The sequence below is a fragment of the Ascaphus truei genome, chromosome 3 (genome assembly GCF_040206685.1).
Source record: "Ascaphus truei isolate aAscTru1 chromosome 3, aAscTru1.hap1, whole genome shotgun sequence".
Classification (NCBI taxonomy): domain Eukaryota; kingdom Metazoa; phylum Chordata; class Amphibia; order Anura; family Ascaphidae; genus Ascaphus; species Ascaphus truei.
In genome coordinates this window covers 155,066,323-155,090,297 of record NC_134485.1, presented here as the reverse complement: position 1 = coordinate 155,090,297, position 23,975 = coordinate 155,066,323, and the positions used below count along the sequence as shown (strand labels likewise).

The 23,975-nt window shown below is 48.7% G+C and overlaps 1 protein-coding gene across 1 annotated transcript in view; it reads right to left on the bottom strand.

Annotated features, from left to right (window-relative positions):
• Window positions 1-23,975, bottom strand: part of TSPAN7 (tetraspanin 7) — a 494,015-nt gene that overhangs the window by 35,673 nt on the left and 434,367 nt on the right. The window contains exon 6 of the mRNA XM_075589681.1: window positions 10,261-10,344. Coding sequence (XP_075445796.1) covers window positions 10,261-10,344 — 84 coding nt within the window. The remainder of the gene's footprint in view (window positions 1-10,260; window positions 10,345-23,975) is intronic.

Below are 23,975 nucleotides of genomic sequence, written 5' to 3'. Positions count from 1 at the left end.
CCGAACTGGCTGATATTCAGGGTTTCCGCTGTCCTCCCTCTCTCCTTCCCGCTCTGAATCGGAGCCCTGGTTTGAACTCGGCGCCATTGTGGATTCAGCCGCGCTGTTTCTAGTACTGCCGAAATATTGGGGGAGCCCCTTTGGTTTCGGGGTTTTGGCTTGCCGTTTTGACATCCTGATTAGTTGTGTAGCTACTATGAGTAGTTTTCCAGCTTTTTAAAATGGGTTTGAGGTTGTTTAATAACACTATTCTATGAGCGGGGCACGGAGCACTGGAATCACACATTATCCTCTCTGCCGTCGCGCATGCGCCTCCGTGTGTATTGTTTTTATTGTGGCTAGCGGGGGTAGGTGAAGGGGGTATTAGCCCCAATGTTGGGTGTGTAGGCCTTGCAGGTGGGTAGCGGGAGGGGTTAACCCCTTCATTACCATAGCGGTATTAACTGCTAAGGTAATGTCCACCCGAAACCCCCCGCAAGCCTTAAACACCCACCAAGGGCCAAATACCCCCTTCACCCACCCCCACTATAAACCTGGCACGGGTGGTTAACCCCTTCATTGCCTTAGCGGTTAGCCACTAAAGTAATGAAGTGGGCTGTAAACGCATTTTTCCTGCCTCAGATGCATGCTGGGGGGCTCCGGTGCTGGTATTAATGGGCATCAGCTCCGGAGACCCCCGGCATCAATCCGAGGCAGGAAAAAGGCCAAAATATTTTCTAAGTGCCGTCTCTCCGCCCGTGCCGATACTTCTCCCCAGCAACTTGCCAACTTGAGTTGCCGGGACGGATAGGCGGGGAAATCTCAATTCTAGAGTGGCGATCAGCTGCTCGCGGCTACTAGAATTAAGCGGGTTTCAAAAAGTGGTGAAGAGTGCCGAAAAGTGGCTTATCGCCACGCGGCTGCCGAAAACTTTTTATCTGCATTTTTTTGTGTTTTCGGCAGCTTATTGGCGCTTATTGAATCGCCGAGTCATTTTTGGTGAAAAACGGCTTTTCGGCGCTTGCTGCATGAGGCATTAAGTCCCAGTAAAGAGTGGGCAGTGTTGGGAGTATTTCCTGCCCGGTCTATTATATTGTTCTGTGTGTATTATCAATAAAGTTCAGGACTAGCCCGTTATTTTAAGGGGGGGGTCTATGACTGTTATCTTGCTGTGTACCCAATAAACCCCAGTTATTCCAACTCTGGTGTGCTGATTGAAATATGCCAATCCAAGAAGAAGTGCCCCCGAGGTTCATCCTTGCCGCACCAAGATCCTCTTGAGCTGGAGGCGCTGCCACTGATGATGAACCATCCGTATAGCCTGTCCTGATGCACTCCCAATACCACGCGGCGATCTCAGGCAGCATGTTCCACCTCACAGGTATGCACCAGCAACAGAATACAGCGGTAGCGACACAATCTCACTTAGGATGGGGGGAAAGGTGCTACATACGTTATGGCTGACAGTGGTATGACCCGATTCCGCAAAACTCACAGGACCAATTATATTACACAGCAGGCACAGCCAGACACTGAACACTCACAGTTACACACTGCTTACAGTTTGCCAAGATACAGTACTTATGTTAATGTACTGTACATTTATGTTATTGCTTTTTGCTTCTGATAAATGGAGTGGAGAAATGGCAGGATTTGCCATTTTTTGTTCAAACTTTGAATCGCTGAACTTTTTCAAAGTTTGCCAAGTAAAAATCTGCACCGACTGAAATATGGAGGGATGTGTAGAAGTTAATAGGAACTATTTAGGTCTCTCTCCCCAACTCATTTCAGGGTACATACTTTTTTCGAGCTCAAATTTTCTAATTTTGTTTAGCATTTTTGGGGATGAAAACAAATTTTTGGCAAATTTTCAAACTTTAACAAAACATTGTCAAAGTGAATTGGAGCAGGTTCACACATCTGTTTCAACCTGATTAGATAATTTATCCAGATTGACCAGTACAAGCTGCTCTAGTATGTATATGTATGTATACAGTGGTTAGTACTTAATCATCATTACACAGCTACTGCTGCGGCCGAGTTTATTCGAGCATTTGCCCGTTCTCGGCCGCAGTAGTAACCTGGCGCGCGCCGGAGGGTGCCGGGCGCGCACCGAAGAAGCGGAAGAGCGCCCTCCGATCGGGGCGCTCTCCCTCCCGCTGCCGGGTCCGCCGGGTCCCCCGGAACCCCCTGCCGCCATCCCCCACATCGCGGGACACCAGGGCTCCCTCGGGGAGCCCTGGACGCGCGTGCAGGGGGCGCTGACACCCGATGACGCGTGACCGCGCATCGGTGACGCGCGGCACGCCGAGGGAGTGGGGCTAGCAAGCCGGGGCATCCCCTGGCTTGCGGAACTAGCCCTGCTCGGATTAAACGTGTCGGTAGTGTATGTGAATCTTAGTTCTTAGAATGTGTATATCTTTATGAGGTGTTATATATAATCATCAGCTATCAAGCAGGAATGTGATTGAAACCAGAAAGACACACATTCAAAGGAATTGTGTGGTAGAGGTATACTGCACTGTAGAGAAGATAAGAAGTTGAAATACTGCAGTGCAGTAAATTATACTGTGTGTGTGCGGGGGTGAGTGAGGGGAGAGCACTGTATATGCCGAAATGTGATACTGTTACAGTACTGTACACGCCTATGCGATTCAACAATTTTCAAATGAGACATACAGCACTGCAAATGCATGTATAAATATGCAAATTTACAATTACTGCGCGCGCACACGCAGACTGTGTACTGACGTAGGTTGAACTGCTAAAGTATTAGACTTCGAAGACAACAGCTCGCGAACGCCCCCTGAGTTTTTAGACGGTATTGCAGTATTGCAGACAGCGATAATAAAATGCTAATATTACGAGCGCTAAAATACCGCAATACACTCCGGACAAAAAAAAAATGCATCTGTCCGTGGTTATCAGAGATGCGTCGCTACGGCCGCACGAGGCTAAAGTCGGCCGCCACTGTATGTTTAAATACATATGAAAATAATTCTTCTCCACAGTGGGGGCAATTATGATCAGTGGATCATGTTCAGTTATTAGGTTGTAATATTCTTTTTGCTGTTTTGTTTATATATATATTTTTTACTTGTACACAATTTTGTAAATTTTGTTTGTGTCTTTTTAAAGACACATTAATAATAATGTGGGCTATTTTGATTACAGGATTGCCTGCTCCCTGTTCGTGGCTGCAGATGACCAATCGCCTTACAGGTATTGGGGGATGTGGCTCAGAGCACAGCTATGTTGAATGCCGTTCTTGATTACATGTTGGTGATTGGTTCTTTTTATTGTGGTGCATCATGGGTGGGGGTAAATATGTATGGTCACTATCACTTGTTGGTTGAACGGCCCTGAGGAAGGTCTCCATGTGGGACCGAAACGTCAGCTTACGTGTGTCTATGTTTTGAATACAGTTTTTTTTTATTAACCCAGTGCAGTTTGCTGTCTCTTTACTGGTCCTTGGATTGGTTCGTATGCTGTATATATATATATATATGTATATGTATATATATATATATATATATATATATATATATATATATATATTTTTTTTTTTTTGAAGAAACCCTTTTCCACAAAGGAAGGGTAAAAGCACTTGGCTTTAGAAAATGTGTAAGTTCTCTCCTTATTAAATAATATTTTGCCGACTGCCTGAAACAGTGATCAATAAGGATTTTAAGCCTGGACATGCCAAGCCTCCTATCTAGAATATTATTGTAGTGTTATAGTAAGTGCTCTTGCTTTGAGTTCCTACTAATGTGACTGCGCACAGCAGAAAACTTGTGTCAGACTGTTGCCATGGCTACATTGATTATCTACCCACACATTAATAATATGTCCCCACTAACAATACATTTTATTCTTCAGATTATATTACGTAGATCTTCACTTATAAACACATTCATCTGGTTACTGGAACCCAACCAATTTTGTGATAACATGGGGTTGCATAGTAGATGAGAAAAATAAATAAATAAAAAGACATATGTCCATCGAGGTCAACCTATTTTAAATTTAGATGACCAATACGTATCCTATATTTATAGTCCCAGTATATTTATCCAAAAGAAGGCAAACAAACCCTTTAACTTTTTTGGCATTCTTTGAAGTCACAAGGTGCCATCTTTGGGTCTCCCTTCTACGCTCAAATGCTCCTGAGTAAGAATGTGCAAATCTATTGCAGTACGGTGCACAAAAGTTTTTCCAATTTCTTCAAAGCAAATTTTTGTGAACATGCACGTTTCTTTACTCTCCAATTTACAGAAAGTCGCCGACACATTATTGCCAATTTCCCCAAAATGTACAGTATGTGAATGACTGACTCAACAAAATGATGCAAAACTGGCATATTTAAATGCACCAACTACCTTCATTTAACCTGCTAAACTTGCCAATAAAGAAGCAATCCAAACGTTTTAATTTTATTTTTTAACACGGGATTGAAGCGGGGGTCTCCAGGGCTGAACGGTAATCTCAGCTCTGGGGACCCCCTGCTTCCCGAGAGACATACCTCCAAAGGGGGTGCCATTATCTCCTGCAAGTTTAAAGCTCCCACGTTACACGGCCAATAGGAAGCCGAAGACGATGACATCACGGCTTCCTATTAGCCCTCATGGCGCAGAAGCCTTGAAACGCCGCCATAACACGAACCCTGCTAGCCGAGCGGAGCAGCTACAGTACGGGCACCAACTACAGAGGCCTGTATCTATGGAAGCAGGGGGTCCTAGGAGCTGAAAGTAATGGGGTTCTGCTTCAGAGACACACAGTGTAGACAAGCTCATGCCACAGTGGGGAGGAAATGTAGGGAAAAGAAACTAAAGATTAGTAGGCCTGTCTCCCCTCCCACAATGGTAATGGTGGAAATTCCTCCTCCTTCGCTGTAGTCTGGTTACAGCTACCCTGACCTCAACGCATTCTGTGTAGATATGCTTCACCAGCAGGTCGTTAACTCAACATACTAGGGGGCCTTATATAGACCACATTCCTAATTAGGCAGACATTTTACCTCCACTGGGGTGTGTTTGTCTACACCTGGTGAATTTAGCTTCATTGTACGTTGTTTTTTTTGTTTTTTTATTCAAATTCCCTTGCGCTTTCTTTGTTTTGATCTCATACATTTTTACCACAAAGTAATCATGAAAAAAATACAACATCACTAACTTACAGTAGTTGTCAAAAGCCCTCTCAAGTCCCTGAAACAGTAAATTTTCTAGGCAGCAAGACGTACATTCTAGAAGAAGATTTACCGTCTCACAATATCCTGAGGGGGCAATCTGTAAACCTCCCTCTCAAAGATTGAAGTTATTTGCCATTTCATTTTTTCTGCATATTTTTTCTCCACAACAGTCCTGCTGAGATTACAGTCAAATTGTACATTTCCAAGCTACTGCATTTAAATCACTTTAGTACTAGAACTGCCAGCACTTTTTCTGTAAAATATTCTGTAATGAGCAAGGTAGCTCTACTGTATACTACTTATACAGTACTTGGGGATCAATCCACTTGTCTGCATACGTAAAAAGATAGCGGTAATGAGCGCTGTTTGCAGAAGAACCACATTGGTGGCAGAGGTTTTACCGTTCTGTTCCCAAATTTGCCCCACAGAACCATTCAAAAATGGTACGCAAGGTATGATGGGGTGCAACTTCAGGAAGCAGAGAGGTAATTGAAAATTATATCACTAATGTGGTTCTTCTCTACCCGCACTTATTCAGCAATTGTCACCTATTAATTTTTCATTCATTTTGGGTGAGTGGATTTTTTGAGCCATGAATAGAAGTGTACGGGCAATCCTCGTTTTACAACGCTTCACTTTACAACGAATGGCTTAGCCACGCTATGCAATGCATACCTATGTTCATTTTTACAACGCCAAAAAGGCTTATCCAACGCTCTTACGACACTTTGCAAAGTTGTTTATGTGTATATATTATATATATTATACTATATAAAATATTATATTATATATATAATACAGTATATACACTATATAATTTATGTGTATGCTGCATATCTTATTGTCTGCGTAAAATATTTTGTGTATTTTAGCATTAAAAATGCCTTCAGGAACGGAACCTTTCATTTAAACAGTGTTCCCATGGGAAAACGTGTTTCGCTTTACAACGTCTCATTATCCAACGCCATTTTGAGTAACGCATTGTGTCGGATAACCGAGGACTGCCTGTACAGTCTTTCCCGCAATGAAGGCCACACGTGATAGACAAGTTACTTTTTCTTCTTCTTTTGCCTGCTGATCCTCAATGGTATTTTATGAGCCCTGCTTATATTTCAGTATACAATTTAATCTTGACTTGCATCTTTCTTTTCTTGTATGAGCAATCCTCCAAACGCTGCATCTAGCCGGTGAATTTTGTGAAAGCCCCCCCAAAATACCTGCAAACGTGCAAGATGTTATGGGTAAACCTTAAAATCGCACCGAATGATGGTGAGGGTTGACAATTTGCCATCTATGCTTCTTCCTGTGGGTCACCAATGTTCAATATTCACCACTTTTCTACGGACTACAAAAAGTTCCCAAATTCAAAATACCAAATTCCTGGAATATGCAATACTTTTTGTTTTCATTAATGGCTATTTAACTCCTATAGTTCCCTGTAGACATACAATGTGCGTCAAAAAGAGTAACACCTTAGAGGCACACGTCTTATGCTGTATGTTGTCAGGTACCCTCCCCTTCTGTTTGCATCACTAAAAAGAGGAATCATTTGCGTTAACATTCAGGAAAAGTAGTTAAAGCAATCCGGAACTTGTATTTTGTCTCCATCTTACTTGAAGCAGAGTGTCCCCAGTTCCAGTGATATTTGTCGTGTTTTTGTGTCAGTTTTGACACACTGTACCCTCCCTTGCCTTCTCCCTGGCAGTAGTCCTGTCGCTCAGGATGGTTCATGTGAGTTGCGTCGGCCATGTTGTAGTTGGCGCAGTCACGTGCATAATGCACTATGTGTGAGGTGACGGCCATCTTGTGGTTGGCGCTGCTGGAAGAGGAGATCCTGGCTGTTCAGGATTTCCTCTGTGGACTGGAGGCGACGTGCTCAGTCCTTAGGGAGCCTGCGAAGGTGGAGGTAGTGTCAAGGGAGCTAGTCAAGTCCCCTGGACTAGGCCAAACCCTTCCTCCTAGGCCCCAAGTAGTCCCTTCATCCAAGCAGAGTCTTGTAGGGCCTGGTACATTATACCCTGATAGTAAGCGACATCGGCGGAGAAGGACCTAAGCTGGGAAAGGAGTTTCCCCAGTGGGAGGATCACCGCACAGCGTGCCGGACGTGAGGCAAGAGGGGCTGTTGTCGGATACCCTGCAGCGTGCGACCCTACTGTCACCTTTCTGCTGGAAGTATTCCCTGGTTACATGTTTGTAAGCTGGAAGGTTATAAGTGCACCAACATTGCCAAGGGGAGGGTAGCGCTGCCCTCAACTGTACACTTGGGAAGGGGTTGTTCTGCCGGACACCGGGTTCTAGGTGCCCAGGGCACCATCAGTACTGTGGGGGGACAATTACTATTATATTGTTACCTGCTGGTTTATGATTGTCTGTGCTGTTATGGGGAATACTGTGTGACCACAGTAAAAACTGTTGCATATACCTTATTCTTGTTGTGATTATTTGGGGTATACCCTATAGGTTTACCGGTTCCTGTGAGGGGCTATGCCACCTACGCTGCGATCCTCATGGGTGGAGGCGCTGCACCACCCATCCCAGGCTCCCCAGGAGCGGAGGATTAGGCCTTCTGTAATCCTAACAGGTTAGCACCGTAATACGTAATCTGCTGTTTCCCTCGGGGGTAGGGAAAGGGTGTTACATATATAAATACACACAAATGTGGAGGTTAACTGCAAAGATGGCCACCTGGTCTGCTTCAGAAAGATGCAATATCATCTTCCAATGAATGTTGTGTCTTTTTTCTATTGACCGCCAGAGCAAGCCATGACCCCGGTAGCCATATTGCATCCCCAGGTCATTCTGAGCTCCAGAACTGGGGGATCCCAGGACATCGGGAACCACCGGTGAGCTCAGGGGGACCACTCTGCAGCAGTGATCCAAAGTTCAAGTGATTGGGGGGTGAGTCAGAAGCCCTTTTGTAAAAATTCACTAGGGTGGGCCTTTTTAAAGGGGCCACACAAACATTATGCTGCATCCGCATTTCTTCTATATTGAGGAAAAAAAATGCAAATTTCTAAAACTAAGCCATTTTTGAATCACATAATTTGAAACTGCTTAGGCCATATAAGTCACTGTTGATGAAGATCTATTTCATAATTGGCCTAAATAAAGCTACTTATTTTCATGATTACCGAAACGCAAATTGTAAGTCAGGAAGTCCAGCTAGCTAGGCATCTACAGTACATGTGACATCTGTTTTAAGAGGAGGTCAGCAGGTTTAAGGAATTATGGTCTGCTTCTTCCAACACTGACACAGTTTGATTAGATAATGATTACAAGTAGCCAGCAAGAGGACACTCCAAGTCTGTACAATATACAATTTGTAAGCTCTTTGCACAAAACAAAAACCTTCAGGCTTTTTTGTATTCTTTTCTTCAGGCTTTTTTGTATTCAGTCGATACAATAAAATAAAAAGTTACGGTAGTAAAATATTTTTTATAAGCAGATCCACAAAGGATACAATATCTAGCTAAACATATATTTTTCTTACAAGATCTAGAACAAAAGACCATGTTGAAGAGACTCTCGGCTCTTGTTAAGTGAGCAATACAATAACTAAATAATAACTTTATATAGCGCATTTCTCCCAATAGGACTCAAAGTACTTTTGACAAAGGCCTTCCAGGCCGAAACGCGTAAAGAGGACTCGCTTGCACCTTGTGCAAATAAAGCTTATCTTTATCCCACATCAGCCTTCATCTATTTTTGTGCTGTGCGACGCATCTTTCTCTCCTTGAGAAGTTCCTTTACAGGACTCAAAGTACTGCAGGGCCGAAGAAAATACATACGTAGTTGTATTCATAGCCACCTCTGGAGTGTAAACTGTAAGGAATCGGGGAACACGTCCCTTACGGCGCGCTCCCTCCTTACCTCCTGCTGTACAGCCTTCAGCTCCAAGGAACCTGAGAGCGTGTCCCCCACGGAATGCTTCCTCTCTGTCCCATGCTGTGCAATCTCCTGCGCAACTTACAGAGCACGCCCGCCCACGCAGGGCTTTCAAGGATTCCATAGAGCTTGGCTCCACCCCTCCGCTTGCGATGCATGGTCTTCCCATGTGACGCGCATGCTCCGCTCCACAGCTCCACAGCTGCTTGTCAACTCTAATCGCCCTCACCTGTCTCCTGCACCGTCTACAGCCTATCCCTGCCTCCGTTATACTGACACCCCTGCTCCTCCCCTCACTTCTATTGGTCTCCCCTCACTATATATGCTCAGCCATCCCACTCATTCTTTGGCTGTGCATAGTCATAGGTGACCTTGTGTTCCCACTTCCTTGTGCCTGCCTTGTTCCTGTTCCTGTGTGTACTTTGTTGCTGCTTGTCCTGGCTAGACTTTGGACCACTCTCTGGATTACTGACCCCGGCTTGCCTCTGACCTTCCGCTCTTCATCACTGACCACAGCTAACTGACACTCGACTACTCTCCTGGCTCCGACCCTAGACCACGGCACTCCGGACTCCGACTACCCGCCTGGCACCTACCTACGACATCGGCAAGTACTACGACTAACCCACTCTCTCCAATCCAGACCCGGCGATCTTGACTATCCACCCTCCAGGCGTGCCCCCGTTGCTGTCGGTGCACAGTCTAATACTTTCCCAACTCAGTACCGGGGTCCCGCCTTGTTCGTGGTGAGCGCAAGCGTTACATAAACTAACATATTTCTAGTATTCCAGATTGCATGCAGCCAATGAAAAGACAAAGAAGAGAAAGTAACAATGATATACAGGTACAGTATTAATTTTACAATAGTCATTCAATAGGTATGCAAGATGTGTCACAGAACATTAACGGGTTTGTTCAAGATTGTAAATGGCTGAGGCTGTGATCAAACCTCAAAGCTTGTGCATTTAAAACCAAAACTGCTACCATATGTCTTCTGTGCCAAGTGATATTCATCTGTTGTGAACTCAAACATCTTGATTTATTGCACTGTATTTACATGTGTTGAGCCCATTGCATACAATACTCATCAAAAAGAAAGAAACAAAACAAAAAAAACCGATGGAAAAGTCGAGCTAAAAATAACACCTTCAAGAAAAGAGATAAAATAAATCATGCCTGCAATAATTGAAGCAATATGTATATAGTACCTGTGAGAATGCAATTCCAAAAGCCACACCAGCTATGATTCCCATGTTAGTCTCCATAAAGTTAGTGACCAGCTCATAGCAGCCCTATATAACAAAAAAATCATTACTTTTAAATAAATGATCATTAGTATTAACATAAAGGAGCAATCCGTGCAATTGTTTGTAATATATTTAAACATAGGCTTGAAGCAGGGGGTTTCCAGAGCTGAATCTCGTTAATTTAAGCCCCAGGGTACGCCCGCTTCCAGAGATACAGACCTCCGAAGGGGGTGCCAGTATCTCTGCAAAGTTTAAAGCTCTCGCTTCACGCGGGCCAATAGGAAGCCGCACCTGATGACATCACGTCGTTCTATTGGCCTGCAAGCTTTGAAACTCTTTGTAGGTCTGTATCTTTGGAAGCAGGGGGTCCCCAGAGCTGGAATGAACGGGGTGCAGCTATAGATACCCCCTGCTTCAATCTGAAAAATAAAATAAATTGCAAAAATAAAAAAAATTGCCCGATTGAATTGAGGGTGAGACGGGGGAGGAACAAAGAGGATTGGGTAGGAAGATTTAGTTACTTGTAATGATCTTTACCATCACTGATGCTACCACTACTCTTAGGCTGAGTCCACGCTGCCGCTGAGCTCATGCTTGTAGAGCTGTAATGTCACCAGCTCTCCAAGCATGAGCGATCGCTGTCCTGCAAAATTATTAGAGCAGGAGTGAGGGGGCGTGGCTATTACGGGAGCGGGCGTGTCATAGGCTGGATAGGCGCTGTCTGTATCCGTATGTGTTTCTGTCGTATGTGTTTCTGTCCATATGTGTGTACAGAATGTGTGTGTGTCTGTGTATGTATGTGTGTGTGTGTGTGTGTGTGTATGTACTGTATGTATGTATGTCTCTGTCTGTCTGTGTCTGTCTGTGTGTGTCTCTGTGTCTGTCTGTCTGTGTCTCTGTGTCTGTCTGTCTGTGTCTCTGTGTCTGTCTGTGTGTGTCTGTGTGCGTGTGTCTGTCTTTGTGTGTCTGTGTGCGTGTGTCTGTCTTTGTGTGTCTGTGTGCCTGTGTCTGTCTGTGTGTGTCTGTGTGTGTGTGCCTGTGTCTGTCTGTCTGTGTGTGTCTGTGTGTGTGTCTGTGTGTGTGTGTGTGTGTGTGTGTGTGTGTGTGTGTGTGTGTGTGTGTGTGTGTGTGTGTGTGTGTGTGTGTGTGTGTGTGTGTGTGTGTGTGTGTGTGTGTGTGTGTGTCTGTGTGTCTGTGTGTCTATGTGTCTGTGTGTCTGTGTGTCTGTGTGTCTGTGTGCCTGTGCGTGCCTGTCTGTCTGTCCGTGCCTGTCTGTCTGTGCCTGTCTGTCTGTGCCTGTCTGTCTGTGCCTGTCTGTCTGTGCCTGTCTGTCTGTGCCTGTCTGTCTGTGCCTGTCTCTCTGTGCCTGTCTCTCTGTGCCTGTCTCTCTGTGCCTGTCTCTCTGTGTCTGTCTGTGTCTGTCTGTCTCTCTGTGTCTGTCTGTCTCTCTGTGTCTGTCTGTCTCTCTGTGTCTGTCTGTCTCTCTGTGTCTGTCTGTCTCTCTGTGTCTGTCTGTCTCTCTGTGTCTGTCTGTCTCTCTGTGTCTGTCTGTCTCTCTGTGTCTGTCTGTCCCTCTGTGTCTGTCTGTCTCTCTGTGTCTGTCTGTCTCTCTGTGTCTGTCTGTCTCTCTGTGTCTGTCTGTCTCTCTGTGTCTGCCTGTCTCTCTGTGTCTGCCTGTCTCTCTGTGTCTGTCTGTCTCTCTGTGTCTGTCTGTCTCTCTGTGTCTGTCTGTCTCTCTGTGTCTGTCTGTCTCTCTGTGTCTGTCTGTCTCTCTGTGTCTGTCTGTCTCTCTGTGTCTGTCTGTGTGTGTCTGTCTCTCTGTGTCTCTCTGTGTCTGTCTGTGTGTGTCTGTCTGTGTCTGTCTGTGTGTGTCTGTGTCAGTCTGTGTCTGTGTGTGCCTGTCTGTGCCTGTCTTTCTGTGTCTGTCTATCTGTGTCTGTCTGTGCCTGTGTCTGCCTGTGCCTGTCTGTGCCTGTCTGTGCCTGTCTGTGCCGTGTCTGTATCTGTCTGTGTGTGTCTGTGTGTCTGTATCTGTCTGTGTGTCTGTCTGTCTGTGTGTGTCTGCCTATCTGTGTGTGTCTGCCTGTGTGTGTCTGACTGTGTGTGTCGGTCTGCGTGTGTCGGTCTGCGTGTGTCTGTCTGCGTGTGTCTGTCTGCGTGTGTCTGTCTGCGTGTGTCTGTCTGTGTCTGCCTGTCTGTGTGTGCAGTCTGTGTCTGTCTGTTTGTGTCTGTGTGTCTGTGTGTGTGTGTGTCTGTGTGTGTGTGTGTGTGTCTGTGTGTGTGTGTCTGTGTGTGTGTCTGTGTGTGTGTCTGTGCGTCTGCCTGTGCGTCTGCCTGAGCGTCTGCCTGAGCGTCTGCCTGTGCGTCTGCCTGTGCGTCTGTGCCGTGTCTGTGTGTGTGTCTGTGTGTCTGTCTGTCTGTGTCTGTCTGCCTGTGTGTGCCTGTGCCGTGTCTGTATCTGTCTGCCTGTCTGTGTGTGTCTGCCTGTGTGTGTCTGCCTGTGTGTGTCTGCCTGTGTGTGTCTGTATGTCTGTGTCTGTCTGTCTGTCTGTCTGTGTCTGTCTGTCTGTCTGTGTGTCTGCCTGTTTGTCTGTGTCTGTCTGTCTGTGTGTGTCTGTCTGTCTGTGTCTGTCTGCCTCTGTGTGTCTGTCTGTGTCTGTCGGTGTCTGTGTGTGTCTGTCGGTGTCTGTGTGTGTCTGTGTTCCTGTGTGTGTCTGTGTGCCTGTGTGTGTCTGTCTGTGTCTGTCTGTCTGTGTCTGTTTGTCTGTCTGTGTGTGCCTGTGTCTGTCTGTCTGTGTCTGTGTGTGCCTGTCTGTCTGTGCGTGCCTGTCTGTCTGTGTCTGTGTGTGTCTGTGTGCGTGTGTCTGTGTGTGTGTGTCTGTGCGTCTGCCTGTGCCTCTGTGTCTTGTGTCTGTCTGTGTGTGTCTGTCTGTGTGTGTCTCTGTGTGTGTGTCTGTCTGTGTGTCTGTGTCTGTCTGTCTGTGTCTGCCTTTGTGTGTCTGTCTGTGTCTGCCTGTGAGTGTCTGCCTGTGTGTGTCGGTGCCGTGTCTGTGCCGTGTCTGTCTGTGTCTGTCTGCCTTTGTGTGTCTGTGTCTCTCTGTCTGTGTCAGTCTGTGTTTGCCAGTTTGTGTCTGTCTGTGCCGTGTCTTTGCCGTGTCTGTGTGTGTTTGTGTGTGCCTGTCTGTGTCTGTCTGTCCGTCTGTGTCTGTGAATAGCTGTGTCTGTGTGTGTCTGTGAGTGTGTGTCTGTCTGTGTGTGTCTGTCTGTCTGTGTCTGTCTGTCTGTGTCTGTCTGCCTCTGTGTGTCTGTCTGTGTCTGTCGGTGTCTGTGTGTGTCTGTCGGTGTCTGTGTGTGTCTGTGTGCCTGTGTGTGTCTGTGTGTGTCTGTCTGTCTGTGTCTGTTTGTCTGTCTGTGTCTGTTTGTCTGTCTGTGCGTGCCTGTCTGTCTGTGCCGTGTCTGTCTGTGCCGTGTCTGTGCCGTGTCTGTCTGTGCCGTGTCTGTGCCGTGTCTGTCTGTGCCGTGTGTGTCTGTGTATCTGCCTGTGTGTGTATCTGCCTGTGTGTGTGTCTGCCTGTGTCTGTCTGCCTGTGTCTGTCTGCGGGTGTCTGTCTGCGGGTGTCTGTCTGCGGGTGTCTGTCTGCGGGTGTCTGTCTGCGGGTGTCTGTCTGCGGGTGTCTGTCTGCGGGTGTCTGTCTGCGGGTGTCTGTCTGCGGGTGTCTGTCTGCGGGTGTCTGTCTGCGGGTGTCTGTCTGCGGGTGTCTGTCTGCGGGTGTCTGTCTGCGGGTGTCTGTCTGCGGGTGTCTGTCTGCGGGTGTCTGTCTGCGGGTGTCTGTCTGCGGGTGTCTGTCTGCGGGTGTCTGTCTGCGGGTGTCTGTCTGCGGGTGTCTGTCTGCGGGTGTCTGTCTGCGGGTGTCTGTCTGCGGGTGTCTGTCTGCGGGTGTCTGTCTGCGGGTGTCTGTCTGCGGGTGTCTGTCTGCGGGTGTCTGTCTGCGGGTGTCTGTCTGCGGGTGTCTGCCTGTGGGTGTCTGCCTGTGGATGTCTGCCTGTGGGTGTCTGCCTGTGTGCGCCTGCCTGTGTGCGTCTGCCTGTGTGCATCTGTGTGTGCCTGTGCCGTGTCTGTGCCATGTCTGCATGTGTCTGTCTGTATCTGTCTATCTGTGTCTGCCCTTGTGTGTCTGTCTGTTTCTGTCTGTGTCTGTCGTGTCTGTGCCTGAGTCTGCCTGTGTGTGTCTGCCCGTGTCTGTGTCTGTGCCGTGTCTGTCTGTGTCTGCCTGCCTGTGTGTATCTGTGCCATGTCTGTGCCGTGTCTGTGTGTCTGCCTGTGTCTCTCTGTGTATATCTGTGTATGTCTGTCTGTGTCTGCCTTTGTGTGCCTGTGTGTGTCTGTGTATCTGCCTGTGTCTGTCTGTGCCGTGTCTGTGTGTGTCTGTCTGTGTGTGTGTCTGTCTGTATCTGTTTGTGTCTGCTGTGTGTGTCTGTCTGTGTCTGCCTTTGTGTGTCTGTGTGTCTGTGTCTGTCTGTGTCTGTCTGTGAGTGTCTGCCTGTGTGTGTCTGCCTGTGTATCTCTGCCTGTGTGTGTCTGTGCTGTGTCTGTGCCGTGTCTGTGCCGTGTCTGTCTGTGTCTGTCTGCCTTTGTGTGTCTGTGTCTCTCTGTCTGTGTCTGTCTGTGTCTGTCTCTCTGTGTCTGTCTGTCTGTGTGTGTCTGTCTGTGTGTGCCAGTCTGTGCTGTGTCTTTGCCGTTTCTGTGTGTGTCTGTCTGAGTCTGCCTGTGTCTGTGTGTGTCTGTGTCTGTCTCTCTGTGTCTGTCTGTGTCCGTCTGTGCCGTATCTGTCTGAGTCTGCCTGTGTCTGTGTCTGTCTGTCTGTGTCCGTCTGTGCCGTGTCTGTATGTGTCTGTCTGTGTGTGTGTGTCTGTGTCTGCTTGTGTCTGTCTGTCCGTCTGTGTCTGTGCCTATCTGTGTCTGTGTGTGTGTCTGTATGTCTGTGCCTGTCTGTGCCAGTCTGTCTGTCTGTGTCTGCCTGTGTCTGCGCCGTGTCTGTGTCTGTCTGTGTGTGTGTGTGTCTGTGTGTGTGTGTGTATCATGTCTGTGCCGTGTCTATGCCGTGTCTGTCTGTATCTGCCTTTGTGTGTCTGTCTGTGTCTGCCTTTGTCTGTGTCTGTCTGTGCAGTGTCTGCCTGTGTGTGTCTGTGTGTCTGCCTGTATGTGTGTGTGTGTGTGTGCCTGTGTGTGTGTCTGTGTGCGCCTGTGTGTCTGCCTGTGTGTGCCTGTGCCGTGTCTGTGCCGTGTCTGCATGTGTCTGTCTGTCTGTGTCTGTCTGTGTCTGTCTGTGTCTGTGCCTGTGTCTGCCTGTGTGTGTCTGCCCATGTCTGTGTCTGCCTGCCTGTGTGTGTCTGCCTGTGTGTGTCTTTGCCGTGTCTGTGTGTCTGCCTATGTCTGTCTGTGTGTGTCTGTCTGTGTGTGTCTGTCTGTGTGTGTCTGTCTGTCTGTCTGTGTCTGTCTGTGTCTGTGTCTGTCTGTGTCTGTCTGTGTCTGTCTGTGTCTGTCTGTGTCTGTCTGTGTCTGTCTGCCTGTGCCTGTCTGTGCCTGTCTGTGCCTGTCTGTGCCTGTCTGTGCCGTGTCTGTATCTGTCTGTGTGTGTCTGTGTGTCTGTATCTGTCTGTGTGTCTGTCTGTCTGTGTGTGTCTGTGTCTGCCTATCTGTGTGTGTCTGCCTGTGTGTGTCGGTCTGCGTGTGTCGGTCTGCGTGTGTCTGTCTGTGTGTGTCTGTCTGCGTGTGTCTGTCTGCGTGTGTCTGTCTGCGTGTGTGTGTCTGCGTGTGTCTGTCTGTGTCTGCCTGTCTGTGTGTGCAGTCTGTGTCTGTCTGTTTGTGTCTGTGTGTCTGTGTGTGTGTGTGTCTGTGTGTGTGTGTCTGTGTGTGTGTGTCTGTGTGTGTGTGTCTGTGCGTCTGCCTGTGCGTCTGCCTGAGCGTCTGCCTGTGCGTCTGCCTGTGCGTCTGTGCCGTGCCTGTGTGTGTCTGTGTGTGTCTGTCTGTCTGTGTCTGTTTGTCTGTCTGTGTGTGCCTGTGTCTGTCTGTCTGTGTCTGTGCGTGCCTGTCTGTCTGTGCCGTGTCTGTCTGTGCCGTGTCTGTCTGTGCCGTGTCTGTCTGTGCCGTGTCTGTCTGTGTCTGTCTGTGCCGTGTCTGTCTGTGTCTGTCTGTGCCGTGTCTGTCTGTGTCTGTCTGTGCCGTGTCTGTCTGTGTCTGTCTGTGCCGTGTCTGTCTGTGTCTGTCTGTGCCGTGTCTGTCTGTGTCTGCCTGTGTGTGTCTGTGTATCTGCCTGTGTGTGTGTCTGCGGGTGTCTGTCTGCGGGTGTCTGTCTGCGGGTGTCTGTCTGCGGGTGTCTGTCTGCGGGTGTCTGTCTGCGGGTGTCTGTCTGCGGGTGTCTGTCTGCGGGTGTCTGTCTGCGGGTGTCTGTCTGCGGGTGTCTGTCTGCGGGTGTCTGTCTGCGGGTGTCTGTCTGCGGGTGTCTGTCTGCGGGTGTCTGTCTGTGGGTGTCTGCCTGTGGGTGTCTGCCTGTGTGCGCCTGCCTGTGTGCGTCTGCCTGTGTGCATCAGTGTGTGCCTGTGCCGTGTCTGTGCCATGTCTGCATGTGTCTGTCTGTATCTGTCTATCTGTGTCTGCCCTTGTGTGTCTGTCTGTTTCTGTCTGTGTCTGTCGTGTCTGTGCCTGAGTCTGCCTGTGTGTGTCTGCCCGTGTCTGTGTCTGTGCCGTGTCTGTCTGTGTCTGCCTGCCTGTGTGTATCTGTGCCATGTCTGTGCCGTGTCTGTGTGTCTGCCTGTGTCTCTCTGTGTATATCTGTGTATGTCTGTCTGTGTCTGCCTTTGTGTGCCTGTGTGTGTCTGTGTATCTGCCTGTGTCTGTCTGTGCCGTGTCTGTGTGTGTCTGTCTGTGTGTGTGTCTGTCTGTATCTGTTTGTGTCTGTCTGTGTCTGCCTTTGTGTGTCTGTGTGTCTGTGTCTGTCTGTGTCTGTCTGTGAGTGTCTGCCTGTGTGTGTCTGCCTGTGTATCTCTGCCTGTGTGTGTCTGTGCTGTGTCTGTGCCGTGTCTGTCTGTGTCTGTCTGCCTTTGTGTGTCTGTGTCTCTCTGTCTGTGTCTGTCTGTGTCTGTCTGTCTGTGTGTGTCTGTCTGTGTGTGTCTGTCTGTGTGTGCCAGTCTGTGTCTGTCTGTGCTGTGTCTTTGCCGTTTCTGTGTGTGTCTGTCTGAGTCTGCCTGTGTCTGTGTGTGTCTGTGTCTGTCTCTCTGTGTCTGTCTGTGTCCGTCTGTGCCGTATCTGTCTGAGTCTGCCTGTGTCTGTGTCTGTCTGTCTGTGTCCGTCTGTGCCGTGTCTGTATGTGTCTGTCTGTGTGTGTGTGTCTGTGTGTGTCTGTCTGTGTCTGCTTGTGTCTGTCTGTCCATCTGTGTCTGTGCCTATCTGTGTCTGTGTGTGTGTCTGTATGTCTGTGCCTGTCTGTGCCAGTCTGTCTGTCTGTGTCTGCCTGTGTCTGCGCCGTGTCTGTGTCTGTCTGTGTGTGTGTGTGTCTGTGTGTGTGTGTGTATCATGTCTGTGCCGTGTCTATGCCGTGTCTGTCTGTATCTGCCTTTGTGTGTCTGTCTGTGTCTGCCTTTGTCTGTGTCTGTCTGTGCAGTGTCTGCCTGTGTGTGTCTGTGTGTCTGCCTGTATGTGTGTGTGTGTGTGTGTGCCTGTGTGTGTGTCTGTGTGCGCCTGCCTGTGTGCATCTGTGTGTCTGCCTGTGTGTGCCTGTGCCGTGTCTGCATGTGTCTGTCAGTCTGTGTCTGTCTGTGTCTGTCTGTGTCTGTGCCTGTGTCTGCCTGTGTGTGTCTGCCCATGTCTGTGTCTGCCTGCCTGTGTGTGTCTGCCTGTGTGTGTCTTTGCCGTGTCTGTGTGTCTGCCTATGTCTGTCTGTGTGTGTCTGTCTGTGTGTGTCTGTCTGTGTGTGTCTGTCTGTGTGTGTCTGTCTGTCTGTGTCTGTCTGTCTGTGTCTGTCTGTCTGTGTCTGTCTGTGTCTGTCTGTCTGTGTCTGTCTGTCTGTCTGTGTCTGTCTGTCTGTGTCTGTCTGTCTGTGTCTGTCTGTCTGTGTCTGTCTGTGTCTGTCTGTCTGTGTCTGTCTGTCTGTCTGTGTCTGTCTGTCTGTGTCTGTCTGTGTCTGTCTGTGTCTGTCTGTGTCTGTCTGTGTCTGTCTGTCGGTGTCTGTCTGTCGGTGTCTGTCTGTCGGTGTCTGTCTGTCGGTGTCTGTCTGTCTGTCTGTGTCTGTCTGTCTGTGTCTGTCTGTCTGTGTCTGTCTGTCTGTCTGTCTGTCTGTGTCTGTCTGTCTGTGTCTGTCTGTCTGTGTCTGTCTGTGTCTGTCTGTCTGTGTCTGTCTGTCTGTGTCTGTCTGTCTGTGTCTGTCTGTGTCTGCCTGTGTGTGTCTGCCTGTGTGTGTCTGCCTGTGTCTGCGCCGTGTCTGTCTGTGTGTGTGTGTGTGTGTCTGTGTGTGTGTGTCTGTGCCGTGTCTGTCTGTGTCTGTCTGTCTGTGTTTGTCTTTGTCTGTCTGTCTGTGTTTGTCTTTGTCTGTCTGTCTGTGTCTGTCTTTGTCTGCCTGTATGTGTCTGTCTGTCTGTGTCTGCCTGTGTCTGCCTGTGTCTGCCTGTGTCTGTTTGTGCCGTGTCTGTGTGTGTCTGTGTGTGTCTGTCTGTGTCTGTGTCTGTCTGTGTGTGTGTGTGTCTTTCTGTGTCTGCCTGTGTGTGTCTGCCTGTGTCTGCGCCGTGTCTGTCTGTGTGTGTGTGTGTGTCTGTGCCGTGTCTGTCTGTGTCTGTCTGTCTGTGTTTGTCTTTGTCTGTCTGTCTGTGTTTGTCTTTGTCTGTCTGTCTGTGTCTGTCTGTGTCTGTCTTTGTCTGCCTGTATGTGTCTGCCTGTGTGTGTCTGCCTGTGTGTGTCTGCCTGTGTGTGTCTGCCTGTGTCTGTCTGTGCCATGTCTGTGTGTGTGTCTGTCTGTATCTGTCTGTGTCTGTCTGTGTCTGCTGTGTGTGTCTGCCTGTGTCTGTCTGTGTCTGTGTGTCTGTGTCTCTGTGCCTGTCTGTCTGTGTCTGTCTGTGTCTGCCTTTGTGTGTCTTTCTGTGTCTGCCTGTGTGTGTCTGCCTGTGTCTGCGTCGTGTCTGTCTGTGTGTGTGTCTGTGTGTGTCTGTGTGTGTGTGTCTGTGCCGTGTCTTTCTGTGCCGTGTCTGTCTGTGTCTGTCTGTCTGTGTTTGTCTTTGTCTGCCTGTATGTGTCTGTCTTTGTCTGCCTGTCTGTGTCTGTCTGTCTGTCTATGTCTGTCTGTCTATGTCTGTCTGTCTGTGTCTGTCTGTCTGTGTCTGTCTGCCTGTGTCTGTCTGTGTCTGTCTGTATCTGTCTGTCTGTGTCTGTCTGTCTGTGTCTGTCTGTCTGTCTGTGTCTGTCTGTCTGTGTCTGTCTGTGTGTGTCTGTCTGTCTGTGTCTGTCTGTGTCTGTCTGTGTGTGTCTGTCTGTGAGTGTCTGTCTGTGAGTGTCTGCCTGTCTGTGTCTGTCTGTCTGTGACTGTCTGTCTGTCTGTGTCTGTCTGTGTCTGTCTGTCTGTGTCTGTCTGTGTGTGTCTGTCTGTGTGTCTGTGTGTGTCTGTCTGTGTCTGTCTGTGTGTGTCTGTGTCTGTCTGTGTCTGTCTGTGTCTGTCTGTTTGTGTCTGTCTGTCTGTGTCTGTCTGTCTGTGTCTGTCTGTCTGTCTGTGTCTGTCTTTGTCTGCCTGTATGTGTCTGCCTGTCTGTGTCTGTCTGTCTGTGACTGTCTGTCTGTGTCTGTCTGTGTGTGTCTGTGTGTGTCTGTCTGTGTGTGTCTGTCTGTGTGTGTCTGTCTGTCTGTGTCTGTCTGTCTGTGTCTGTCTGTCTGTGTCTGTCTGTCTGTGTCTGTCTGTCTGTGTCTGTCTGTCTGTCTTTGTCTGTCTGTGTCTGTCTGTGTCTGTCTGTCTATGTCTGTCTGTCTGTGTCTGTCTGTGTCTGTCTGTGTCTGTCTGTGTCGGTCTGTGTCGGTTTGTGTCGGTCTGTGTCTGTCTGTCTGTGTCTGTCTGTCTGTGTCTGTCTGTCTGTGTCTGTCATTCTGTGTCTGTCTGTCTGTGTCTGTCTGTCTGTGTCTGTCTGTCTTTGTCTGTCTTTGTCTGTCTATGTCTGTCTGTCTGTCTGTCTGTCTGTGTCTGTCTGTGTCTGTCTGTGTCTGTCTGTCTGTCTGTGTCTGTCTGTCTGTGTCTGTCTGTGTCTGTCTGTCTATGTCTGCCCTTGTGTGTCTGCCTGTGTCTGTCTGTGTCTGTTTGTGCCGTGTCTGTGTGTGTCTGTGTGTGTCTGTCTGTGTCTGTCTGTGTCTGTGTCTGTCTGTGTGTGTCTGTCTGTGTGTCTGTGCCTGTCTGTCTGTGTCTGTCTGTGTCTGTCTGTGTCTGCCTGTGTCTGCGCCGTGTCTGTCTGTGTGTGTGTGTGTGTCTGTGTGTGTGTGTGTCTGTGCCGTGTCTGTCTGTGTTTGTCTTTGTCTGTCTGTCTGTGTCTGTCTGTCTGTGTTTGTCTTTGTCTGTCTGTCTGTGTCTGTCTTTGTCTGCCTGTATGTGTCTGTCTGTCTGTGTCTGTCTGTCTGTGTCTGTCTGTGTCTGTCTGTGTCTGCCTGTGTCTGTCTGTGTCTGCCTGTGTCTGTCTGTGTCTGTTTGTGCCGTGTCTGTCTGTGTGTGTCTGTCTGTATCTGTCTGTGTCTGTCTGTGTCTGCTGTGTGTGTCTGCCTGTGTCTGTTTGTGCCGAGTCTGTGTGTGTCTGTCTGTGTGTGTCTGTGCCGTGTCTGTGTGTGTCTGTCTGTGTGTGTCTGTCTGTGTCTGTGTCTGTCTGTGTGTGTGTGTCTGTCTGTGTCTGTCTGTGCCTGTCTGTGTCTGTCTGTCCTGTCTGTGTCTGTCTGTCCTGTCTGTGTCTGTCTGTCCTGTCTGTGTCTGTCTGTCCTGTCTGTGTCTGTCTGTCCAGTCTGTGTCTGTCTGTCCTGTCTGTGTCTGTCTGTGTCTGTCTGTGTCTGTCTGTGTCGGTCGGTGTCTGTCTGTCTGTGTCTGTCTGTCTGTGTCTGTCTGTCTGTGTCTGTCTGTCTGTCTGTGTCTGTCTGTCTGTGTCTGTCTGTCTGTGTCTGTCATTCTGTGTCTGTCATTCTGTGTCTGTCATTCTGTGTCTGTCTTTGTCTGTCTGTGTCTGTCTGTCTGTCTTTGTCTGTCTTTGTCTGTATGTGTCTGTCTTTGTCTGCCTGTATGTGTCTGTCTTTGTCTGCCAGTATGTGTCTGTCTTTGTCTGTCTGTGTCTGTCTGTCTGTCTGTGTCTGTCTGTCTGTGTCTGTCTGTGTCTGTCTGTCTGTCTGTGTCTGTCTGTCTGTCTGTGTCTGTCTGTCTTTGTCTGTCTGTGTCTGTCTGTGTCTGTCTGTGTCTGTCTGTGTCTGTCTGTGTCTGTCTGTCTGTCTGTGTCTGTCTGTGTCTGTCTGTGTGTCTGTGTGTGTCTGTGTGTGTCTGTGTGTGTCTGTCTGTGTCTGTCTGTGTCTGTCTGTTTGTGTCTGTCTGTCTGTGTCTGTCTGTCTGTGTCTGTCTGTCTGTCTGTGTCTGTCTTTGTCTGTCTGTCTGTGTCTGTCTTTGTCTGCCTGTATGTGTCTGTCTGTCAGTGTCTGTCTGTCTGTGTGTGTCTGTCTGTGTGTGTCTGTCTGTGTGTGTCTGTCTGTGTGTGTCTGTCTGTGTGTGTCTGTCTGTCAGTGTCTGTCTGTGTCTGTCTGTCTGTCAGTGTCTGTCTGTGTCTGTCTGTCTGTCTGTCTGTGTCTGTCTGTCTCTGTCTGTCTGTGTCTGTCTGTCTGTGTCTGTCTGTCTGTGTCTGTCTGTCTGTCTGTGTCTGTCTGTCTGTGTCTGTCTGTGTCTGTCTGTCTGTGTCTGTCTGTCTGTGTCTGTCTGTGTCTGTCTGTCTGTCTGTGTCTGTATGTGTCTGTCTGTCTGTGTCTGTCTGTCTGTGTCTGTCTGTCTGTGTCTGTCTGTCAGTGTCTGTCTGTCAGTGTCTGTCTGTCTGTGTGTGTCTGTCTGTGTGTGTCTTTGTCTGTCTGTCTTTGTCTGTCTGTCTTTGTCTGTCTGTGTCTGTCTGTCTGTGTCTGTCTGTCTGTCTGTCTGTGTCTGTCTGTCTGTGTCTGTCTGTCTGTGTCTGTCTGTCTGTCTGTGTCTGTCTGTGTCTGTCTGTCTGTCTGTGTCTGTCTGTGTCTGTCTGTGTCGGTCTGTGTCTGTCTGTGTGTGTCTGTCTGTGTCTGTCTGTCTGTCTGTGTCTGTCTGTGTCTGTCTGTCTGTGTCTGTCTGTGTGTGTCTGTCTGTGTCTGTCTGTCTGTCTGTCTGTGTCTGTCTGTCTGTGTCTGTCTGTCTGTCTGTCTGTGTCTGTCTGTGTCTGTCTGTCTGTCTTTGTCTGTCTGTGTCTGTCTGTCTGTGTCTGTCTGTCTGTCTGTGTCTGTCTGTCTGTGTCTGTCTGTCTGTCTGTGTCTGTCTGTCTGTCTGTGTCTGTCTGTCTGTCTGTGTCTGTCTGTGTCTGTCTGTCTGTCTTTGTCTGTCTGTGTCTGTCTGTGTCTGTCTGTGTCTGTGTCTGTCTGTCTGTGTCTGTCTGTCTGTGTCTGTCTGTCTGTGTCTGTCTGTGTCTGTCTGTCTGTCTGTGTCTGTCTGTGTCTGTCTGTCTGTCTGTGTCTGTCTGTGTCTGTCTGTCTGTCTGTGTCTGTCTGTGTCTGTCTGTGTTTGTCTGTGTCTGTCAGTCTGTCTCTGTCTGTCTGTGTCTGTCTGTCTGTGTCTGTCTGTGTCTGCCTGTGAGTGTCTGCCTGTGAGTGTCTGTCTGTGAGTGTCTGTCTGTGAGTGTCTGTCTGTGAGTGTCTGTCTGTGAGTGTCTGCCCTTGTGTGTCTGTCTGTTTCTGTCTGTGTCTGTCGTGTCTGTGCCCGAGTCTGCCTGTGTGTGTCTGCCCGTGTCTGTGTCTGTGCCGTGTCTGTCTGTGTCTGCCTGCCTGTGTGTATCTGTGCCATGTCTGTGCCGTGTCTGTGTGTCTGCCTGTGTCTGTCTGTGTATGTCTCTCTGTGTATATCTGTGTATGTCTGTCTGTGTCTGTCTGTGTCTGTCTGTCTGTCTGTCTTTGTCTGTCTGTGTCTGTCTGTCTGTGTCTGTCTGTCTGTCTGTGTTTGTCTTTCTGTGTCTGTCTGTCTGTGTCTGTCTGTCTGTGTCTGTCTGTGTGTGTCTGTCTGTGTGTGTCTGTCTGTGTGTGTCTGTCTGTGTGTGTCTGTCTGTGTGTGTCTGTCTGTGTGTGTCTGTGTGTGTGTGTCTGTGTGTGTCTGTGTGTGTCTGTCTGTGTCTGTCTGTGTCTGTCTGTGTCTGTCTGTGTCTGTCTGTTTGTGTCTGTCTGTCTGTGTCTGCCTGTATGTGTCTGTCTGTCAGTGTCTGTCTGTCTGTGTGTGTCTGTGTGTGTCTGTCAGTGTCTGTCTGTCTGTGTGTGTCTGTGTGTGTCTGTCTGTGTGTGTCTGTCTGTGTGTGTCTGTCTGTGTGTGTCTGTCTGTGTGTGTCTGTCTGTGTGTGTCTGTCTGTGTGTGTCTGTCTGTCTGTGTCTGTCTGTCTGTCTGTCTGTCTGTGTCTGTCTGTCTGTGTCTGTC